At 48.6% G+C, this 21851-nt stretch overlaps 1 protein-coding gene across 1 annotated transcript in view; it reads left to right on the top strand.

Annotated features, from left to right (window-relative positions):
- The first annotated feature begins 7352 nt into the window (after nucleotides 1–7352).
- LOC141175746 (neural-cadherin-like) overlaps nucleotides 7353–21851 on the top strand; it is a 235890-nt gene continuing 221391 nt past the window's right edge. The window contains exon 1 of the mRNA XM_073659672.1: nucleotides 7353–8568. Within this exon, the coding sequence (XP_073515773.1) occupies nucleotides 7518–8568 (1051 nt within the window). The 5' untranslated portion in view covers nucleotides 7353–7517. The remainder of the gene's footprint in view (nucleotides 8569–21851) is intronic.

The raw sequence follows: 21851 nt of genomic DNA, 5'->3' as shown, positions 1-21851 counted from the left end.
AGAGGGGTGAACGGCCCCCGATATCTGACTTTGTTACTTCACGTCTCAGTCGGAAAAGCCCGGAGGCTTAGTGGATCCCTGGGGATACGGACGGAGCGGAGTCGCCACCTGTATCTCTCACACTGCGTTTATCCAGGGGGACCCGGCCTTACACCTTGTTCTAACCACACAAACAGTCAGGAGAAGACTTAGTGGGAGAACTCACCAAGGAGAGGAACACACGCCAGAGGGGTCTCGACAGGTGCTCCTGAACTACCTGGAAAGTGCTGAACCCCCTTCCCGGTGGCCGCAGTATGCCATGAGGAGCAGAGGGAAGCTTTGTGGCTAAAGTTCATCTGAATGTGAGTAAAAACCCTGGATGACTTCACACACCGCCTCAGCCTGTTATTTCCTGCGCGGCACTGCACCCACCATCCTTCCTCACACTGCCCTGAGGCCTGCTCCGCCTGCGGGGAGCCGTCCCATCTCAGCTGCCCGTAACACCGGCCTCAGTGGACTGAAGCAGCGCTGGTGTCCATCACCGGAAACCGCAGGTGGCGTAGTCGAAATACCACTCTTACTTGAAAGCCCATTAAAATCCTTTTATGTGACCGCCCTGGGCACGGACTGGGTCCGGGCCACGACTGCCTCCCCCGCTACCCCTACACCGACCCGGCTCCGAGTGACCCCATTTCTCAGGGAGGGCCTCACAACTTGGCGTAGTCGGCAGGATTGCGTGCCCGCAGCAACGGAAAAGAATAATCCCCATTGCCGACGGGTACTGTGCGCCTTTTCATAAAAAGACTGTCGTTACACACTTAAAGTGGCGCTGCCCAAGAAGAACGGACGCCATTATGTGCAAAAACAACAGGAACCAAAGTCCTCCCATCGTGGGCCTGGCTCCCCAATGGCGCCAAAAGTGCAGACCGCCCCCCTCCAGCAGAGACAGTCCACATAGTAGTGTCCGTCAAGACAGATGGGACGTCCCAAGGAGTGCCCGTCAGCCAGCCGCCCTGGTGCCGCCCCAAAAGAAGGAGGAGAATCAGACCACACCCAGCAGCAAAAATGGAAGCAGCAAATGAGAAGTCCTCAGTCGCTGGCCCACCTGCTGCTACCTCTCTCGGTATGGAGGGAATCCACCTGACCGCGGAGGAGGCCGAGTTCCTCCATGGTGAATCGCAGGACCTGACCCGAAGGGTCGCAGAGGCACAGCGACTGGCCGCCGCAGAGTGGAGAGAGGATGTGTTGCGGAGGACCCCGCTTCAGCCTGTTATTTCCTGCGCGGCACTGCACCCACCATTCCTCCTCACACTGCCCTGAGGCCTGCTCCGCCTGCGGGGAGACGTCCCATCTTAGCTGCCCGTAACACCGGCCTCAGTGGACTGAAGCAGCGCTGGTGCTCATCACCGGAAACCGCAGGTGGCGTAGTCGAAATACCACTCTTACTTGAAAGCCCATTAAAATCCTTTTATGTGACCGCCCTGGGCACGGATGGGGTCCAGGCCACGACTGCCTCCCCCCCTATCCCTACACCGACCCGGCTCCGAGTGACCCCATTTCTCAGGGAGGGCGTCACACTACATTCCCACCTTGAGCTTTTGGTGAGTTTTTGATGTTGCATATTTTCTGCACCCATTAAGTAAAATAGGTTACTTGCATTTTTTGTCAAAAATACGCAGCATGAAAAAAACTCACCAAAAACTCAGCGTGGGAACGTAATCTTATACATTTTGCTCCTCACAGGAACTTTTACATACAGTATATATATCCCCATAGCGCTTACTAAGGTATATATCAGCTTCTCAAAATAGCTGCAGAAAGAAGCAGTTGGTGAATACACAAGTAAGCAGTAACTATTTACTCTGTTGTAGACCATTATTGCAATTATCCATCTGCTGTTCCCACATGCAAATCCTGCCGGCGTGCAGGCCTGAGAACAGAGAACGAGCCGCACTGTATGATCCATCTTGGGTTATTTTCCATTAGACGTCTCTTAAGTCTGTGCTCTATATTATTTTACACCGCGGTGTTTCTACAAACTTCAGTATTTGAAGAAAATGTTCTTCAGGTGTCAGATCTAATTCCTTTGCTGAAGAGAAGAAGGTGAGGATATCAGTGTATTACTTATTACACTCCGGACCACTGCTGAGAGGCATGGCCGCCCTGCAGCTATCTATGAAGCCTGGAGCTCGGTGTCTCACTTTCCCTGCAGCTTCTTCCAAGTCACAAACTATTTTATCTGTAATGAGTAATCATAGTTGGCACCAGGCAGCTGGTCCAGGGCTGCTGCTGAGGGTGATGCCCTCTCAACCTCTGCAGGAAAATATATAGCAATGTGGGTATCACGTGGCGATGTGCAGAAAAATAGGGCAAGGTTTAGAGAAAGTGGAGCAGATTATAGATTAACTATGTCCTGCCCAGATCTCTTAAAGGCAGTTTTGTAGGGATGGAGAACAGCAGAAAATAACAAGATATAGGGATGAGAGCAAGAAGGACATTGAATGTGTGCTCCTCATAACGGGACCCAACTGACCCAACAATGGAGCTTCAGTTTAAAATGATCAAGTACTAATGAGATGCTAAATACTGGTAAGATCTTGGGGCCATTTTAGAGATCACTTCACTTATTCACTATATATATTTTACATCTTACTGAGTATGATATTCAGAGAAGGCATAATGTGTGGTGGAAGAGCAATGGGCTGCTGGCACTTGGGGTTACAAGACAATGGCCAACTGAAATAACAGGGCAATGGCCAAATGGAATATGGAATTACAGGTCAATGGCCAAGTGGAATTACAGGGCAATGACCAGCTGGAATATGGAATAACAGGGCAATGACCAACTGGTATAAGGAATAACAGGACAATGGCCAACTGGAATATGGAATAACAGGACAATGGCCAAGTGGTATAAGGAATAACAGGACAATGGCCAACTGGAATATGGAATAACAGGACAATGGCCAACTGGAATATGGAATAACAGGACAATGGCCAAGTGGAATTACAGGGCAATGACCAGCTGGAATATGGAATAACAGGGCAATGGCCAACTGCAATATGGAATAACAGGGCAATGGCCAACTGGAATATGGAATAACAGGGCAATGACCAGCTGGAATATGGAATAACAGGACAATGGCCAACTGGAATATGGAATAACAGGGCAATGGCCAAGTGGAATAAAAGGGCAATGGCCAACTGGAATATGGAATAACAGGGCAATGACCAGTTGGAATATGGAATAACAGGACAATGGCCAACTGGAATATGGAATAACAGGACAATGGCCAACTGGAATATGGAATAACAGGGCAATGGCCAAGTGGAATTAAAGGGCAATGGCCAAGTGGAATAAAAGGGCAATGGCCAACTGGAATACAAGTGCAATGGCCAACTGCAATATTGAATAACAGGGCAATGGCCAACTGGAATATGGAGTAACAGGGCAATGGCCAATTGGAATATGAAATAACAGGACAATGGCCAACCAGAATATGTATTAACAGGACAATGGTCAACCTGAATATGGAATAACAGGGCAATGACCAACTGGTACTGTATATGGAATAACAGGACAATGACCAGCTGGTATAAGGAATAACAGGACAATGGCCAACAGGCATAACAGGGCAATGGCCAACTGGAATAACAGGGCAATGACCAACTGGTATAAGAAATAACAGGTCAATGGCCAACTGGAATATGGAATAACAGGACAATGGCCAACTGGAATGTGGAATAACAGGACAATGGTCAACTGGAATATGGAATAACAGGGCAATGGTCAAGTGGAATAAGAGGGCAACAGCCAAGTGGAATAAAAGGGCAATGGCCAACTGGAATAAAAGGGCAATGGCCAAGTGGAATATGGAATAACAGGACAATGGCCAAGTGGAATCACAGGGCAATGGCCAACTGGAATATGGAATAACAGGACAATGGCCAACTGGAATATGGAATAAGAGGGCAATGGCCAAGTGGAATAAGAGGGCAATGGCCAAGTGGAAGAAAAGGGCAATGGCCAACTGGAATATGGAATAACAGAGCAATGGCCAACTTGAATAAGTAGTAACAGGACAATGGCCAAGTGGAATATGGAATAACAGGGCAATGGCCAAATGGAATATGGAATAACAGGCAATGGTCAACTGGAATATGGAATAAGAGGACAATGGCCAACTGGAATAAGGAATAACAGGACAATGACCAACTGGAATATGGAATAACAGGGCAATGGCCAACTGGAGTATGGAATAACAGGGCAATGGCCAACTGGAATATGGAATAACAGGGCAACAGCCAACTGGAATATGGAATAACAGGACAATGGTTAACTGGAATATGGAATAACAGGGCAATGGCCAACTGGAATATGGAGTAACAGGACAATGGCCAAGTGGAATATGGAATAACAGGACAATGGCCAAGTGGAATATGGAATAACAGGACAATGGCCAACTGGAATATGGAATAACAGAGCAATGGCCAACTGGAATATGGAGTAACAGGACAATGGCCAAGTGGAATATGGAATAACAGGACAATAGCCAACTGGAATATGGAATAACAGGACAATAGCCAACTGGAATATGGAATAACAGGACAATGGCCAACTGGAATAAGGAATAACAGGACAATGGCCAACTTGAATATGGAATAACGGGGCAATGGCCAACTTGAATATGGAATAACAGGGCAATGGCCAACTGGAGTATGGAATAACAGGGCAATGGCCAACTGGAATATGGAATAACAGGGCAACGGCCAACTGGAATATGGAATAACAGGGCAACGGCCAACTGGAATATGGAATAACAGGACAATGGTTAACTGGAATATGGAATAACAGGGCAATGGCCAACTGGAATAAGGAATAACAGGACAATGGTCAACTGGAATATGGAATAACAAGGCAAATGGCCAACTGGAATATGGAATAACAGAACAATGGTCAACCGGAATATGGAATAACAGGGCAAATGGCCAACTGCAATATGGAATAACAGGGCAAATGGCCAACTGGAATATGGAATAACAGGGCAAATGGCCAACTGGAATATGGAATAACAAGGCAATGGCCAAGTGAAATAAGAGGGCAATGGCCAAGTGGAATAAAAGGACAATGGCCAACTAGAATAAAAGGGCAATGGCCAACTGGAATATGGAATAACAGGGCAATGGCCAACTGGAATATGGAATAACAGGACTATGGTCTGCTAGTGCATGTAGTGGTAGGATAATGACCCACCGACATGTGGTATGAAAGGGTAATGGCCGCTGACACCTGGAAAGACTAGAAAATGGTCCTCTGGCATGTGGGGGGATAGAGCAATAAATCACTGGTATATGGGAAGACCATAAACCAGGATAATGGCAACTGACATGTGAGATGGTAGGGCAATAGTCTACTGGAATATGGAATAATAGGGTAATGACCCACTGGCACGTGCAGTGGTAGGGCAATGGCCCACTGGCTTGTGGTGTGAAAAGGTAATGGCCCACTGACACCTGGAGAGACTAGACAATGAGAGAATGGTCATCTGGCATGTGGGGTGAAAGGGCAATGGCCGACTGGCAAGTGAATAGACAGGGCAACGGCCTACTGGCATGGGAATAGACAGGGCAATGGCCCACTGGCTTGGGAATAGACAGGGCAATGGTCCACTGGCATGGGAATAAACAGGGCAATGTGGCCCACTGGCATGGCAATAAACAGGGCAATGGCCGACTGGCATGGGAATAGACAGGGCCAGAGGCGGAGATACCATTGGTGCAACCTATGCTGCCGCACAGGGTGCCAGCAGGTCAGGGGGCCATATCCAGCTCCAAAGCAGGAAGATTTATGCATTATGATGAGCTATTGGACTACAAAGGGCCCATATATTGTTGTTGCATTGGAGCCTCTTATGTCATAGGATGATATCAGAATTGTCCGCTGTCCCTGCCTGAGAGGGTACTAGTCTGGTAGCATCTGGAGAGACATGGTACTGGCCCCCTGGCACATGGATTGGTAACACAATGTCCCATTGGCAAGTGATGGCATCATACTGTCCATAGGTGGCATGACTGGTCAATGGTCTGCTGGCACCATGGGTGACAGGACAAATGGCCTCCTAAGGTGGAATGAGTGGACAATGGCACGCTGAGCTTCAGGGAGGGTAAAGGATAATGAAGGGTAAAGGATAATGACGGGTAAAGGATAATGACCAGGTTATCACTTTGGGTGCACTAAGGGTTCCCAGAATAAATGATGCACTAATAACTAAGAACAATGAATGGTGAGATAAAGATGACTAGTGATTATAAAGACAGCTCTGTATGTGTATACTGTAGAATTGTAGTTTACTGAGTAGATCAGAGTGATTGTCTGCACCCGAATATGATGAGCACAATTACTTTCCATAGATTAAGACTTTCATAGCATTTACTCTGGAAGATTGCAGATGATTGTCAGGAGCCTGACACCTCACACACAATCTGTCCATGTAATAGATGCTGCTGCTTCACACACCAGATCAGGGCAAATGCTGCGAGTCTGTAATGTGGAGACACAGATGTGCTGAATGGGAGCTGCTCGGATCTCTCCACCCAGAGGTGGGAGCGCAGACTGCAAGGACTGGTGCGAAGAAGCGTCTACAGTCTGCATCCATCTGCTCCACAACAAGCTGCGATCTCCTGTCCTACAAGAGGCTGCGATCTCCTGCCCCAACACAAGCTCTGATCTCCTGCCCCACCAGAAGCTCTGATCTCCTGCCCCACCAGAAGCTGCGATCTCCTGCCCCACCAGAAGCTGCGATCTCCTGCCCCACCAGAAGCTGCGATCTCCTGCCCCACCAGAAGCTGCGATCTCCTGCCCCACCAGAAGCTGCGATCTCCTGCCCCACCAGAAGCTGCGATCTCCTGCCCCACAAGAAGCTCTGATCTCCTGCCCCACAAGAAGCTCTGATCTCCTGTCCTACAAGAGGCTGCGATCTCCTGCCCCACCAGAAGCTGCGATCTCCTGCCCCACCAGAAGCTGCGATCTCCTGCCCCACCAGAAGCTCTGATCTCCTGCTCCACCAGAAGCTGCGATCTCTTGCCCCACAAGAAGCTGCGATCTCCTTCCCCACCAGAAGCTCTGATCTCCTGCCCCACAAGAAGCTGCGATCTCCTGCCCCACCAGAAGCTGCGATCTCCTGCCCCACAAGAAGCTGCGATCTCCTTCCCCACCAGAAGCTCTGATCTCCTGCCCCACAAGAAGCTGCGATCTCCTGCTCCACCAGAAGCTGCGATCTCCTGCCCCACAAGAAGCTGCGATCTCCTTCCCCACCAGAAGCTCTGATCTCCTTCCCCACCAGAAGCTGCGATCTCCTGCCCCACAAGAAGCTGCGATCTCCTTCCCCACCAGAAGCTCTGATCTCCTGCCCCACAAGAAGCTGCGATCTCCTTCCCCACCAGAAGCTCTGATCTCCTGCTCCACCAGAAGCTGCGATCTCTTGCCCCACAAGAAGCCTCCTCAGATAACTGGAGCACACACTTTCCTCACAGCTGGGATGATGGGCATTGCTAGCTTGCTGTGGAGCATCTTCAAAGCTTCTTCTCTTGTGGTTTTGGTAACATTTGCAATTTCCAGGAGTGATGGAGCAAAGCACAAGAGACCTGTTTTCTCAGGATCTGTCCAGGAGAATAGACCTATTGGAACAAAAGTCAGCGGCATAAACATCCCCTTAAACAGAATTAGCCCAGAGCCCTGGTGCTCCAAGGTGGCCGGGAGAAAGTGGCACCTTCAGCTAGTAGGGGAGAAAGACTCTCACTTTGAGGTCTACTTCCACCACAGGTATGCGCAGATGTCCCTCAAAACTGCCCAGATCCTGGACAGGGAAGACAAGTCCAAGTATATCTTCAGACTGGGGCTATGCTGCAAACTTTGCCTCTCTCCAGAGCACATAGTAACAGAACTGGCACTGGTTACTGTATATGTGCTGGATCTGAATGACAATGCACCCCAGTTCTTCTCCAACAATCAATCAAGGATCAGTCTGGATGACACCACTGGGCTCAAGTCTGTGGTGTACAGTGTCCAGGCAGAAGATCTAGATCAGGGCACCAATGCTGACCTGGTTTATTTTGCAGACCCTATAAGCTCCTATTTCTTTGTCATCCCCAAGACTGGACAGGTGGTCCTGGTAGAGTCCATCCTGAACCTCAAGAAGACCATCAACCTGACCCTATTCGCCAGGGATCATGGGCAGCCACCTCTGGTCAGTGCACCCTTACAAGTAGAGATCTGTCCAAGGGTCAAAAAGTTTTCTCTGCCTGAAAAAGAAGACTATGCTCTAGGGCTGTACAGGCAAAAGAGGTCACCTGAGCTACCTGAATCCTTCACTGCTATATCCATCCCTGAGGATATTTCTGTTGGCTCAGTCATCATTACCTTGATGTCCAGAGATTTCCAGGACCCCTGGTATGAACTGATGTCTCCCTCTACAGAACAGTCTCCTATTGCAGTAAATGGAGAGAGTGGGGAAGTGTCTGTGATCAGGACCCTGGACAGGGAACAAGCTGATAACTATGAGTGTCTGATCAAAGTGCTGGACAGAGCTGGTAAGAATCCCCTGTGTGTATACTATGTATCTATGCAAGCTGATTGTTTTCTGCATGTATCATTTATTATTAGGACAATGATCAACAGATCTCAGCTCTGTAATCCCCACATTATATACAATGTATAGAGATGTAAAGTAACAGGAGCTTTAATCATGGTATGGATGACTGTATATAAGCCATATTATAGTCACCTGTTGCTTTGTATAGATAGTTATTACTGCTTTACTATGCTCATCAGTGATCATTGCTGCCATTACTTTCCCAGCTTTTCCAGAATCCTGCACGCCAGGTATGCACTGATGTGACCGCACAAAAATGATTTCTGATTGAAAATATTGGAAAAAAGTGGGTTGCATTACTGTGCAAAGGATGATGACAGCCATGATGGCTTTCCTGGGAAAAGAAAAATTGATAAATTGGACACTAAAAGACTTAAATTGGCATTGCAGCATCCACATTTATCACCTAAGCATAGGAACAGTCAGAAATTATATTTCAGTGGGGGTCTGACCACTAAAAAAAAAAAGGGACCCCACTTCGCCATCCCTTCCCACCCGAAGCAGACTAACAAGTCTTTTAATGTCTTATTCAGCTACTTTTAATTTATCTGTTCCCTGGAAAAGCTGGATAAACACCACTATTATAGCTGGCATGGGGTTGTAACCCAATTCTTCTTGAGTATTGACGTGCATCAATTCCTGTGGATCAATGAGGGGGTCCAATAAATGTTATCATGCCACAAGGCTAACCAAAAGGAGATAAAAATTCTATTTATTCCTTAGGGCTTGCTGAGACTTGCAGTACTCTAGCCACGTCCACCTACTGGTGTTACACCAGTAAATATTATTCTATAGAAGAATCATTGTATCTGTATCATGTTTTGTTGCAATTTACTGCGCGATATTTAGGCATGTCATTCTATTTAGCAATTAATGGGTTAACTCCGAGAAGGATTCACATTTGTATACAAAACAAGAAGTCATTATGGTTTCCTAATCCCACGTAACATCCATGTTTTGCTCATTACTTGGCATTACCGCTATAATCCCCCTGTTATTTGCAGAGACCACCTAGCTGATTGAAATCCCCCAGGACATTAAAATAGAAAATCTACCTGAATCCCATCATCCGCCATTCTCCCAGTATGTTTAGGGCTAAGTCTAGTTAAAATGTAATTTCTATCTATATTGGTCATTTTCCAAGTGTAATAAGCATCGTATACTCCGAGACAATGCAGCCAGGTTGTACAATGTGGCCATTGCAAGAGTTTCCCCATAAACATGAACATTTATATTGGTCAAACTTGTCCCTTTGTGTCCACACAAAATTCTGGGTGGTAAATAATCACACAATTCCGGATGATTTCCCTCCAGTAGACTCGTCGCTTCCAGGCTTTAAATAAATGGTTATTGATTTTAATTGGTGCAATGTAATATTCCAACGATAGCTCGAAGCCCCTCATCCTTCCCCCAATAAACTCATTAAAGGATTCTTATTCTAACTGAATTGTTCACATTCTGCATTGTTTCCAGGGTAAAAAAAAAAAAAAAAAGCTGCACGGAACCAGCAAAGCGAATGAGATTTCTAAAATCCGGTGCACAAGCTGATTTTTTTTTTCCTCGAAGAAGCATCAAAGTATTTTTTTCAAATCCGCAGCGTCAATTCTTTCAGCAAATTGCAGCGTTCAAATGAATAGGGAGGAAAAACGCATCAAAAAGTGAACAGCAGAGTTGTCTGTGGCCAAAAAAGCACACACCCTTACACGTCTTATGCTCCTACATAGCAAGTCTTTGCCCTCGTGAACAGAATGGGAATCCCAAAGAGATTGGATAGGGGTTTCCTAAAACGGATAATTCATTCATTCCTTATCTCTGTAGTGATAAATATACACAATAGTTCCAAAGGATGGAAGATGACCAGCACTGACACCGCTAATCCGGTGGCAACTCACCCAACAAATTGGCTATCACCTCTGACTTTTGTCAATATTCAATTGTTAAAGGGGTTCAACACAATAAGTTTAGTAAATATGCTATTAATGATGGGGTCTGGGTAATGCAATGCAATGATTGAAATCAGTGGTGACGCCAGGATATTTCCACACCAGATAGGGCATCACCAGATTGGTCTAGGATCCACTGCAGGTTTTTGATGCTGTATGTGCATTGGGTTCACTAAGTCCACATTCAGCAACAAACTGTGCACTGTACTGATCGGACATATAATGGCATATCTAATCAATATCACCGATTGTGGAAAGGTGTTAACCAACCATATAACGTGATAGCATGTTCCCCGGATCCCACCAACTCACTGGTTTGGAGAACCACTGATATGTAGAAAAGTGTTCTCACCAATAACTGCCCTGTGCAGAGAACTGCAGCGTGACCCCCACCAAAATAGCAGGAGCTGTATTTACCTATACAGTAAGTGTCCTGAGAACCCTGCTAAATACCAATTCTGAACTGCAGCCTGTATTATACTACACAGCTGCTTTCACTATCAATATACTATACATCACAATACTTATCTGGAATTATACTCCAGAGCTGCACTCACTATTCTGCTGGTGCAGTCACTGTGTACATACATTACATTACTGATCCTGAGTTACATCCTGTAGATCTTTTATTATAAAAATGAAAAACATAACAATAATAATAACAGAAACATAACAAAATTAATAACCAGAAAATAAACAATGTAATGAACTGGTCCAGTCGCTCCCTCTCTCCTCACACACATATTATACATATATACACAATAATAACTACCTACACCATGACATCTGGTCCGGTTACCAAACAAATAATAACAATATAATAAACAATAACCGACAAATTATGAACAAACTAATATATACATTCTTTTTTTTTTTTTTTAAATAAATAAAATAAATGCTAACTATACAAATATATACAAGACAAAACAAAACCCCCCACACTCGAGCCCACCAGTCCCTCCCCGGCACTGACCTGAGAGCTGGTCCTGCGTCTCATGCCTCAGTCCATGTCCAACGTCCATAGGCCAGATCAGGCAGTGCCAGTTTTTCACCCAAATAACCAGTGTCCCACAAGATGAACCCACCTCCCCCCTTTTCCCTCTACCCAACCTAACACCTCCACCCAAACCCATATATACAATATATACAGAAACAAACAATACAATAACCACAACTGACAAAGCCCAAGTTCGGCGCCTGCAGCCCTACATCACTGTCTACTGATCAATAAAACAAAAATCTATGGTGTCAGCAGCAGCCCACCACCAGGAGAGGAGACGACCAGACTAGGGCACACTAAAAGAAAAGCCCCTCCAGAGGAGAGCGGCCCTCCGTGTACCCAGTCTCTCATACTCCAGAGAACACACCTTCACCAGGTCACCGAGTATGGTCCTAAGCACATCGTCCACTGGGAGGATTTTCCGCTGCGTCGATACTAAGCACCGTGCGTTCCACGTGTGATACCTAACCACTGCGCTAACTAGAAATAAGGTGCAGCGGTCCCGACCACCCAGGTCCCCGAATGCTCCATAGGCCCATTCCGCATAAGAGAGACCGGCCAGCCGGGGCCAGCCAATGGAGGCGCCCACCCTGTTGTACACCTCTGTGTTAAAGGGACAACGAAGCAGGAAGTGGTCCATGCTTTCAAGCATGGTACCACAATGCTCCCGAGGACAGTTCCTGTCCTCAGAGTTCCTACACTTCAGATTGTCCCTCACACACAGTTTCCCATGGAAGCAGCGCCAAGCCAAGTCCCAAACCTTCGAGGGGATCCTGATAGAATTCAAAAGATGCAGACCCACCCCAAGATCCCGACTTGGGCAATCCCTGAGCGCCAGAGGCCTCTGAAAATGGGTCAACAGAACCCTTTTGTCAAGGAGCTTCCTTGGCAGAGTCCTGACCTCCCACATTCCCAGACCCCACCGGCGAATTACCTTCAGAACCACGGTAGCGTAAGCCGGGAGATGTCCATGCGGTGTGCGGAGATCCTTCACTTGCCCTCCTGTCTCCCATTCCTGGAAGAAAGGCTGAAACCATCCCTTACAGGAGAATACCCACGGAGGAGCCCTCTCTTTCCAGAGGTTTGCAATATTGATCTTAATGAAGGTATTCACAAGGAATACCACAGGGTTGACCATACCCAACCCTCCTAGTCTCCTCGTACGGTAAGTAACCTCCCTCTTGACCAGGTTCAGTCTATTCCCCCATAACAGTTGAAAGAACAAACTGTAGACCCGAGTCCAGAGAGGCTCTGGCAAGATGCACACACTGCCCAGATAGATCAGCAAAGGGAGCAGGTAAGTTTTGATCAGGTTTACCCTTTCCCTTAGGGTCAAAGACCAACCCTTCCATTGGTTCACCTTCTGAGTGGCGATCTCTAGCCTGCTGTCCCAATTTTGTTTGGGGTAATCCCCCTGGCCAAATTCGATGCCAAGAACTTTTGCAGAGACTTTGGGTTCTGGAAGGGTGTCCGGGAGATCAAAACCAGGATCTCCTCCTCCCAGCCAGAGACTCTCACACTTATCCCGGTTGATCTTAGACCCGGATGCCTCAGAGTAGCGATTTACCTCTGACATCAGCCATTCTGCCTCCCCATCAGAGGAAACAAAAACGGTGACGTCATCGGCATACGCCACCACTCTCAGAGTGGCTTCCGGTGCTGCCCGGTCCATCCCGATCCCAGCTACCGGTCCACGCTCCACCCTCCTAAGAAGTGGGTCAATCGAAAACGCGTACAGTAGCGGGCTCAAGGGACAACCCTGGCGAACACCACACCCAACCTCAAAAGAGCTGCCAATCCAACCGTTCACAAGCGGGAAACTCTCTGCCCCAGCGTACAAGGTCTTAAGCCAATCAACGAACCCCACCGGCAGGCCATACCTCATAAGGACAGACCAGAGGTACTCATGATTAACCCGATCAAACGCTTTTGCCTGGTCCAATGACAGCATGTACCCCTTCCAGTGGCCAGCCCTACCCTGCTCCACCGCCTCTCGGACACAGAGTACAGCACTAATTGTACTGCGGCCCGGAACAGAGCAATGCTGGGCCCCCGAAAGGAGCTGGGGTGCAAATTTCACCAGCCGATTAAACAGCACCTTTGCCAAAACCTTCCTGTCTGCATTGAGAAGTGCTATGGGACGCCAATTCTCAATGCAAGATGGGTCCTTACCCTTTGACAAGATGATCAGGGCAGACCTCCTCATTGACTTTGGCAGAGTGCCCGAGGAAAGACACTCATTGAATACCTCAGTCAAGAGGGGAACCAAGGCGTCCTTAAAGGTCTTATAGAATTCAGATGTTAAGCCATCCGGACCGGGAGATTTCTTCAGGGCAAGCCCTTCAATCGCCAACTTAACTTCCTCTTCCCTGATCATCTCTGTCAAAACGCCAAGAGAGGGGTCTACCCCTGGTTCGGGGACGGCTTCAGCCAGAAAAGCCGACATCTCATCCCAATCCAGATCCCTCTTCCCCAAGAGGTGCGAGTAGAAGGATCTGACGACCTCCAGGATCCCCGATCTGGATCTTTTCAGGGACCCCGCAGTGTCAACCAGTCCTGTAACAACTCTACTATTCACTGACATCTTGCAGTTTCTGTAAGGGTCGGGCGAGCGGTACTTCCCGTAATCCCTCTCAAAAACCAAAGATGCGTGTCTATCATACTGACACCTCATTAGCAAAGATTTCACTCTGGAGATCTCCTCGCGGCTACCTCCAGTTGAGACAAGATGCTCGAGTTTCCTCCTCAGGCACTGATACAGGCGATACCTGTCCAGGCTCCTGAGGCTCGAGAGCTGGCGGAAGAATCTCGCCACCCTTTTCTTGAACATCTCCCACCACTCTGACTTACTACTACAAAGATCCAGTAAGGGTACCTGGCTCTGAAGAAAATCCTCAAAGGACTGTCTTATCTCCGCTTCTTCCAAGAGAGACGAATTGAGCCTCCAAAAGCCTCTTCCCATCCGGGGGGTCTCTGTAACATTCAGGGAAAACAAAATCATACAGTGATCGGAGAACTCCACCTCAACAACAGATACTGCTGAAGAGACGGCTTACTCTTTTAAATAAAACCTGTCTATCCTGGACCTACAGTTACCTCTATGATAGGTGAACCCCTCGTGGCCTGCGGTGTGCCGGATATGGACATCCACCAGGCGAGCCTCACTAGCTATACTATTAAGGGCGACGCTATCATAAGTCAGCTTGTCTCTGGAACCTCCTCTATCCCGGGGCCTCGTGACAGTGTTGAAGTCCCCTCCAAAGACGACCTGCCGACTCGTAAAAAGGTAGGGCTTGATCCTCGTAAAGAGACACTTCCGGTCCCACTTAGATTGGGGACCATAAATGTTAATGAGCCGAAGCTCCTGTCCCTTCATGAGGACATCTAATATCAAGCACCTCCCCATTTCTAACTCAATAACCCGTCGGCATTCTACTGGTGCGGTAAAAAGGACCGCCACTCCGCTATACGGCTCGGCCGCAAGAGACCAATAGGAGGGCCCGAGTCTCCACTCCCTCTTAGCTATAAACACCTCTGCTATATTTGGCAGCCTGGTCTCTTGCAAAAAGAAAATGTCAGCTTCAACCCGGCTGAGAAAATCAAAGGCCGCAAATCTAGCCATATTTGACTTAATGCTGGCGACATTAATGGAAGCCAGCGTCAACGGAGTGGGTACCGCCATCATTGGTGATTGAGTTAGATGGCTTTCTTCTTCCCACTCCCCTTACCCTCTGTCTCAGAGGAGGAATCCTTCCCCCTCTTTAATGACACAGAGGTGTCCATTCCCACATTTTTCCTTCTTTTCTCATCCTCGTCTCCGGACTCTGGTCCAGTCCCTCCCCCCAAGGACCTTGCATCCCCAGGAGAAGGAGACTCGGCGCCCCGTGTAAGCTCCGCTGAAGCCGGAGCCTCACCCTCAGCCTCCTCCTCAGAGGAAGAGATGTTATCAAGGGCTTGGAACCAGTTAGAAAGACCAACCAGAGGGGAGTCAGTTTTACCTTCCTTAAGTACCTTGGTCAGAGCGGGAGAAGATGTTTTATCTCCCTTCTTTTTCTTCTTTTTGGTGCCGAGCTTACGCTTGTTCTCTAGCCACCGCTTATTATCCTCATCCATACTTTCATAATGGGAGGATTCTGAGGCAGAGGCGGTTTCCTCCCTGTGGATCCTCCTGACCTCCTCACCCAACTCATCATCCCTCGGGGCCTCAGCAGCAAGACTGGCATCCAGGACAGGGGCTGCCCCGGTAGTCTGGGGCTCGCCCCGCTCCCTCTCCTGTCTGCTCTTGTCTAGACGCCTCAGCTGGGCAGGCGTCTTTTTATTGCTTTTCTTCCCTGGCCCCTCGGCTCCCCCACCCCTGCTAGTCCCCTCCCCAGCAGAATCGGCCTCACGGCTTACTCCCACCGGGGTCTCGACTGCATTAGCGAAGGAGCGAGGACAACGGCTGAATGGGTGACCTAACTCACCACACAGGTGGCACCTAATCTCCACACAAGAGGCGGCAAGATGGCCGACACCCCCACACAACGCGCATTTCTGCACGGTGCAGTTTGCACTGAAGTGTGTGGGGTCGCCGCACCTGTGACAGAGCTTCGGTTGCCCCTGGTAGAAGACCAGGATACGATCCCTACCCAGGAAGGCAGACGATGGAATGTGGGCAACCGTACCACCTGAACGCTTAAGTTTTACCATAAACGTCCAGGCCCCTGACCAGATACCAAACTCGTCGCGGTTTTTCTTTGGCATCTCCACCACCTCTCTATACCGACCAAGCCACGTCATGATGCCATAGCAAGAAAGCGACTTGTTACGAGTCATCACGGTCACTTTCTTGATCTGGTTTTGGCGAGACACTGCCTGAACGGCAAAGTCTCGCCAGCCGGGCTCATTTTTTGCCAGCTCATAATTCGCCCAGAAGAGCTCAAGCCCCTCCGGCCGAACAAAGCTGATATCAAACTCAGGCGTGGAATAGGGATGTATCAAGGCGTAGATGTCAATCGCCTTGAAGCCCATCCTCAGCAGGAGCTCCACAACTTTAGACCTTGGAGGACATGCATCACTGCCCCTCCACCGAAGACGGACCACATTCCTACGCACACTGCCTGGCCCGGCTGTTGGGAGGGACCACACTGTATCCCCCCCTTTTTGCTCTCGGAAGGCCCCGAGGCCATGCCTCTCTATCCAGAAGGATAGATCAACCTCTCGACCCTCTACCATTAGTGATCTCTCCCCCTTCTTTAGAGCCTCCAGAAGGCGCCGTTGCAACATGCCGTCCCCAAAGCCCGGAGACAAGGAGGATGCCCTATTTGCCCCGGAGGTGACACTGGCATAACTCTGGACAGGTGTTGCCACCCCCGGGGGGGCAACCGGACCAGTGACCACATCAGCCCGAACAGCAACACCATTACCCACCTCCATCTCACCCTCCACCAAACCAGCAACCACACCACTAGACAATGAATTAGCCTCATTCACCCCCACCACCACATTCATTCCTGCTGGACCAGTAACAATGGCGGATGCCATTTTGACCTCCGCATCAGGCACAAGGGGCTCAGTCACCTCCATAGAACTGGAGGTGACCTCACCCCCGGTCTTATGTGTGCCCTCCACATCATTGGTCGGTAATTTCCGCTGTTTGGCATTCGGAATAATGTGCCGCTGATCTTTAGATGCTGTTAGGCGCCGCTGATCTTTAGCATCAGGATCTTCCGGACCAGCGACGCCAACACAAAATAGAACTTTCGTGGGAGGACCGGAACGCTCAGCCCCGACAGCCCCCTCACACTGCCGTCGCTTCTCAACTAAGTGATCAGCGGCAACAGCATTCAGAGGTGCCGAGGCTACCGGAGCTGCCCCCGACACCGGGCTGCTCCCCCCTCCCACTGAGGAGCGCACCACAGCATCGTGGCCTGATGGAACGCCCGCCGCCGGGCCGCCCTCACTGTCCAGCCTCTCGGCTGATGCACCTCCTGCTGCGTCCCCGCTACTACAAGCAGAGACGGAGCTCTGCGCCTCACTACCGCGCTCTGTAATCTCCCCGCGCCTTTGCACCGGATCCACAGCAGAACCCGGGCTGGGCTGGGCAACGGGGCTTATACAGCGAGCTGAGCCTGCCGCCGACTCAGGGGGTACAGGGAGGGGGGCATATACGTATCTTACCGCCTCCTGCAGCTTTGGCTTGGTCTTCTTTGCCTTTTTGTGGCCCCCAGGTGCCTCTTCTGGTAGATCGTCACCAAGATGGAAGTTTTGGAGGCACACTGGGGACTCCAGGAGCTTAATCTCCGCCATTAGTGCCCCTCCCTGGCCGCTGCTGTCACTGTCCTACCCAGAGCCGGCAGAACTGCGACCGGATGTCACTGTCGCCTGTCCTGCAGGGAGCTCGCTGCACGTGGCCTGCGGGTGACTTTGCAGGCTGCCAGGTGGGGCTTCCTGCTGGTCATCATCACTCTCATCATCCACCTGGCTCTCAGGCTGCAGCCCCATCTGCCTTTGCTCTCTGGTATCAGCCATTTCTCTAAAGCGGTCTTCATTTATTAGTTTTTCTTTGAAATGACCACTCTGCTCCCTGATGTCAGCTTTCCTCAGTTCCAGCAGGTGAATCTCGCTGGTCAGTCGCTTTACCTCGGCCTGGAGTTTAGCCTTGCTCTGTTTGGAGGCCCCCGCAGCTTTGGCGCTTGTGCAGTGCAGCTCCTCCCGGAGCCTCCTGATGAGCTTACTGGCATCTTCATACTCACGGAGGCGGATCATGACCCGGGAGGCATAGGTGGACACAGACTCCCGGGGTCCCTGCAGCGCCCAACTCCCCCTCAGGGAGGTCGGCCTCACCTCCGTGAGCACTCCGCTTTCCTCCGGAAGGAGCACCATCATGCACGCTGCTGTCAGGCTTTACCTCCATGCTGGAAGCCTTGCGGCTTCTAGGGGTCTCCACAATCCCGGGAGGAGTAGGAGCCACATTGCTGCGACTCCTGGTGCAGCGTCTCACCCCCGAGTCCTCTGATGTGCAGGCCGGTTGCTGGTTTCTTCAGCCCCCCCGCCGGCCTGGTTCGGGAAGCAGAAGCCTGGGGCTTGGCTCCTTCACTCATCCCAGAAACCAGCTCTCCCTCCGTGAAAGAGAGAGAGCAGGTCCCCAGGTGGAGAGGTGTTGGTTCTCAGAGATCAGGAGCTCACAGCAGGATCTGCAGCCACCACACCCGCAATCAGCACACTGACTAGCAGCTGATCAGAGCTGCACCCAGTATGCTGCTGGTGCAGTCACTGTGCACATACATAACATTACTGATCTGGAGTTACATCCTGTATTATACTCCAGAGCTGTGCTCACTATTCTGCTGGTGCAGTCACTGTGTACATACATTACATTACTGATCCTGAGTTACATCCTGTATTATACTCCAGAGCTGCACTCACTATTCTGCTGGTGCAGACACTGTGTACATACATTACATTACTGATCCTGAGTTACATCCAGTATTATACCCCAGAGCTGCACTCACTATTCTGCTGGTGCAGTCACTGTGTACATACATTACATTACTGATCCGGAGTTACATCCTGTATTATACTCCAGAGCTGCACTCACTATTCTGCTGGTGCAGTCACTGTGTACATACATTACATTAGTGATCCTGAGTTACATCCTGTATTATACTCCAGAGCTGCACTCACTACAGTCATGGCCAAAAGTATTGAGAATGAGACAAATAGTAATTTTTCCAAAGTTTACTGCTTCATTTTTTGTAATGGCAATTTGCATATACTCCTGAATGTCAAAGAGTGATCAGCTTAACAGCAATTACTGTACTTGCAAAGTCAATATTTGCCCAGAAAATGATCTTTAACCCCCAAAACACATTTCAACATCATTGCAGTCCTGCCTTAAAAGGAGCAGCTAACATCGTTTTAGTGATTGATCCATTAACACAGGTGTGGGTGTTGATGAGGACAGGGCTGGCGATCAATCAGTCATGATTAAGTAAGAATGACATCACTGGACACTTTAAAAGGAGGCTGGTTCTTGGTATCATTGTTTCTCTTCAGTTAACCAGGGTTATCTCTAAAGAAACACGTGCAGCCATCATTGCACTGCACAAAAATGGCCTAACAGGGAAGAGTATCGCAGCTACAAAGATTGCACCTCAGTCAACAATCTATCGCATCATCAAGAACTTCAAGGAGAGAGCTTCCATTGCTGTCAAAAAGGCTCCAGGGCGCCCAAGAAAGACCAGCAAGCGCCAGGACCGTATCTTAAAACTGTTTCAGCTGCGGGATCGGACTACCAGCAGTGCCGAGCTTGCTCAGGAATGGCAGCAGGCTGGTGTGAGTGCTTCTGCACGCACTGTGAGGCGGAGACTCTCTGAGCAAGGGCTGGTTTCAAGGAGGGCAGCAAAGAAGCCACTTCTCTTCAGAAAAAACATCAGGGACCGACTGATATTCTGCAAAAGGTACAGGGAGTGGACGGCTGAGGACTGGGGCAAAGTCATTTTCTCTGATGAATCCCCTTTTCGATTGTTTGGGACATCTGGAAAACAGCTTATTCGGAGAAGAAGAGGTGAGCGCTACCACCAGTCTTGTCTCATGCCAACTGTAAAGCATCCTGAAACCATTCATGTGTGGGGTTGCTTCTCAGCCAAGGGAATCGGCTCACTCACAGTCTTGCCTAAAAACACAGCCATGAATAAAGAATGGTACCAGAATGTCCTCCAAGAGCAACTTCTCCCAACCGTCCAAGAGCAGTTTGGCGCCCAACAATGCCCTTTCCAGCATGATGGAGCACCTTGCCATAAAGCAAAGGTGATAACTAAATGGCTCATGGAACAAAACATAGAGATTTTGGGTCCATGGCCTGGAAACTCCCCAGATCTTAATCCCATTGAGAACTTGTGGTCAATCATCAAGAGACGGGTGGACAAACAAAAACCAACAAATTCTGGCAAAATGCAAGCATTGATTATGCAAGAATGGACTGCTATCAGTCAGGATTTGGTCCAAAAGTTGATTGAGAGCATGCCAGGGAGAATTACAGAGGTCTTGAAGAAGAAGGGGCAACACTGCAAATATTGACTTGCTGCATTAACTCATTCTAACTGTCAATATAACCTATTGGTACTCATAATATGATTGCAATTATATTTCTGTATGTGATATAAACATCAGACAAACACGAATAAAAACCAGAGGCCAGCAGATCATGTGAAAATATCATTTTGGTGTCATTCTCAAAACTTTTGGCCATGACTGTATTCTGTTGGTGCAGTCACTGTGTACATACATTACATTACTGATCCTGAGTTACATCCTGTATTATACTCCAGAGCTGCACTCACTATTCTGTTGGTGCAGTCACTGTGTACATACATTACATTACTGATCCTGAGTTACATCCTGTATTATACCCCAGAGCTGCACTCACTATTCTGCTGGTGCAGTCACTGTGTACATACATTACATTACTGATCCTGAGTTACATCCTGTATAATACTCCAGAGCTGCACTCACTATTCTGCTGGTGCAGTCACTGTGTACATACATTACATTACTGATCTTGAGTTACATCCTGTATTATATTACCAGAGCTGCACTCACTATTCTGCTGGTGCAGTCACTGTGTACATACATTACATTACTGATCCTGAGTTACCTCCTGTATTATACTCCAGAGCTGCGCTCACTATTCTGCTGGTGTAGTCACTGTGTACATACATTACATTACTGATCCTGAGTTACATCCTGTATTATACTCCAGAGCTGCACTCACTATTCTGTTGGTGCAGTCACTGTGTACATACATTACATTACTGATCCTGAGTTACATCCTGTATTATACCCCAGAGCTGCACTCACTATTCTGCTGGTGCAGTCACTGTGTACATACATTACATTACTGATCTTGAGTTACATCCTGTATTATATTACCAGAGCTGCACTCACTATTCTGCTGGTGCAGTCACTGTGTACATACATTACATTACTGATCCTGAGTTACCTCCTGTATTATACCCCAGAGCTGCACTCACTATTCTGCTGGTGCAGTCACTGTGTACACACATTACATTACTGATCTTGAGTTACATCCTGTATTATATTACCAGAGCTGCACTCACTATTCTGCTGGTGCAGTCACTGTGTACATACATTACATTACAGATCCTGAGTTACCTCCTGTATTATACTCCAGAGCTGCGCTCACTATTCTGCTGGTGTAGTCACTGTGTACATACATTACATTACTGATCCTGAGTTACATCCTGTATTATACTCCAAAGCTGCACTCACTATTCT

Source organism: Phyllobates terribilis, unplaced genomic scaffold, assembly GCF_046119375.1.
Source record: "Phyllobates terribilis strain yellow unplaced genomic scaffold, ASM4611937v1 Scaffold_14__1_contigs__length_39327217, whole genome shotgun sequence".
Classification (NCBI taxonomy): Eukaryota; Metazoa; Chordata; class Amphibia; order Anura; family Dendrobatidae; genus Phyllobates; species Phyllobates terribilis.
Note: the sequence above shows the minus strand (reverse complement) of the source record. Positions and strands in the feature narration are given on the sequence as shown.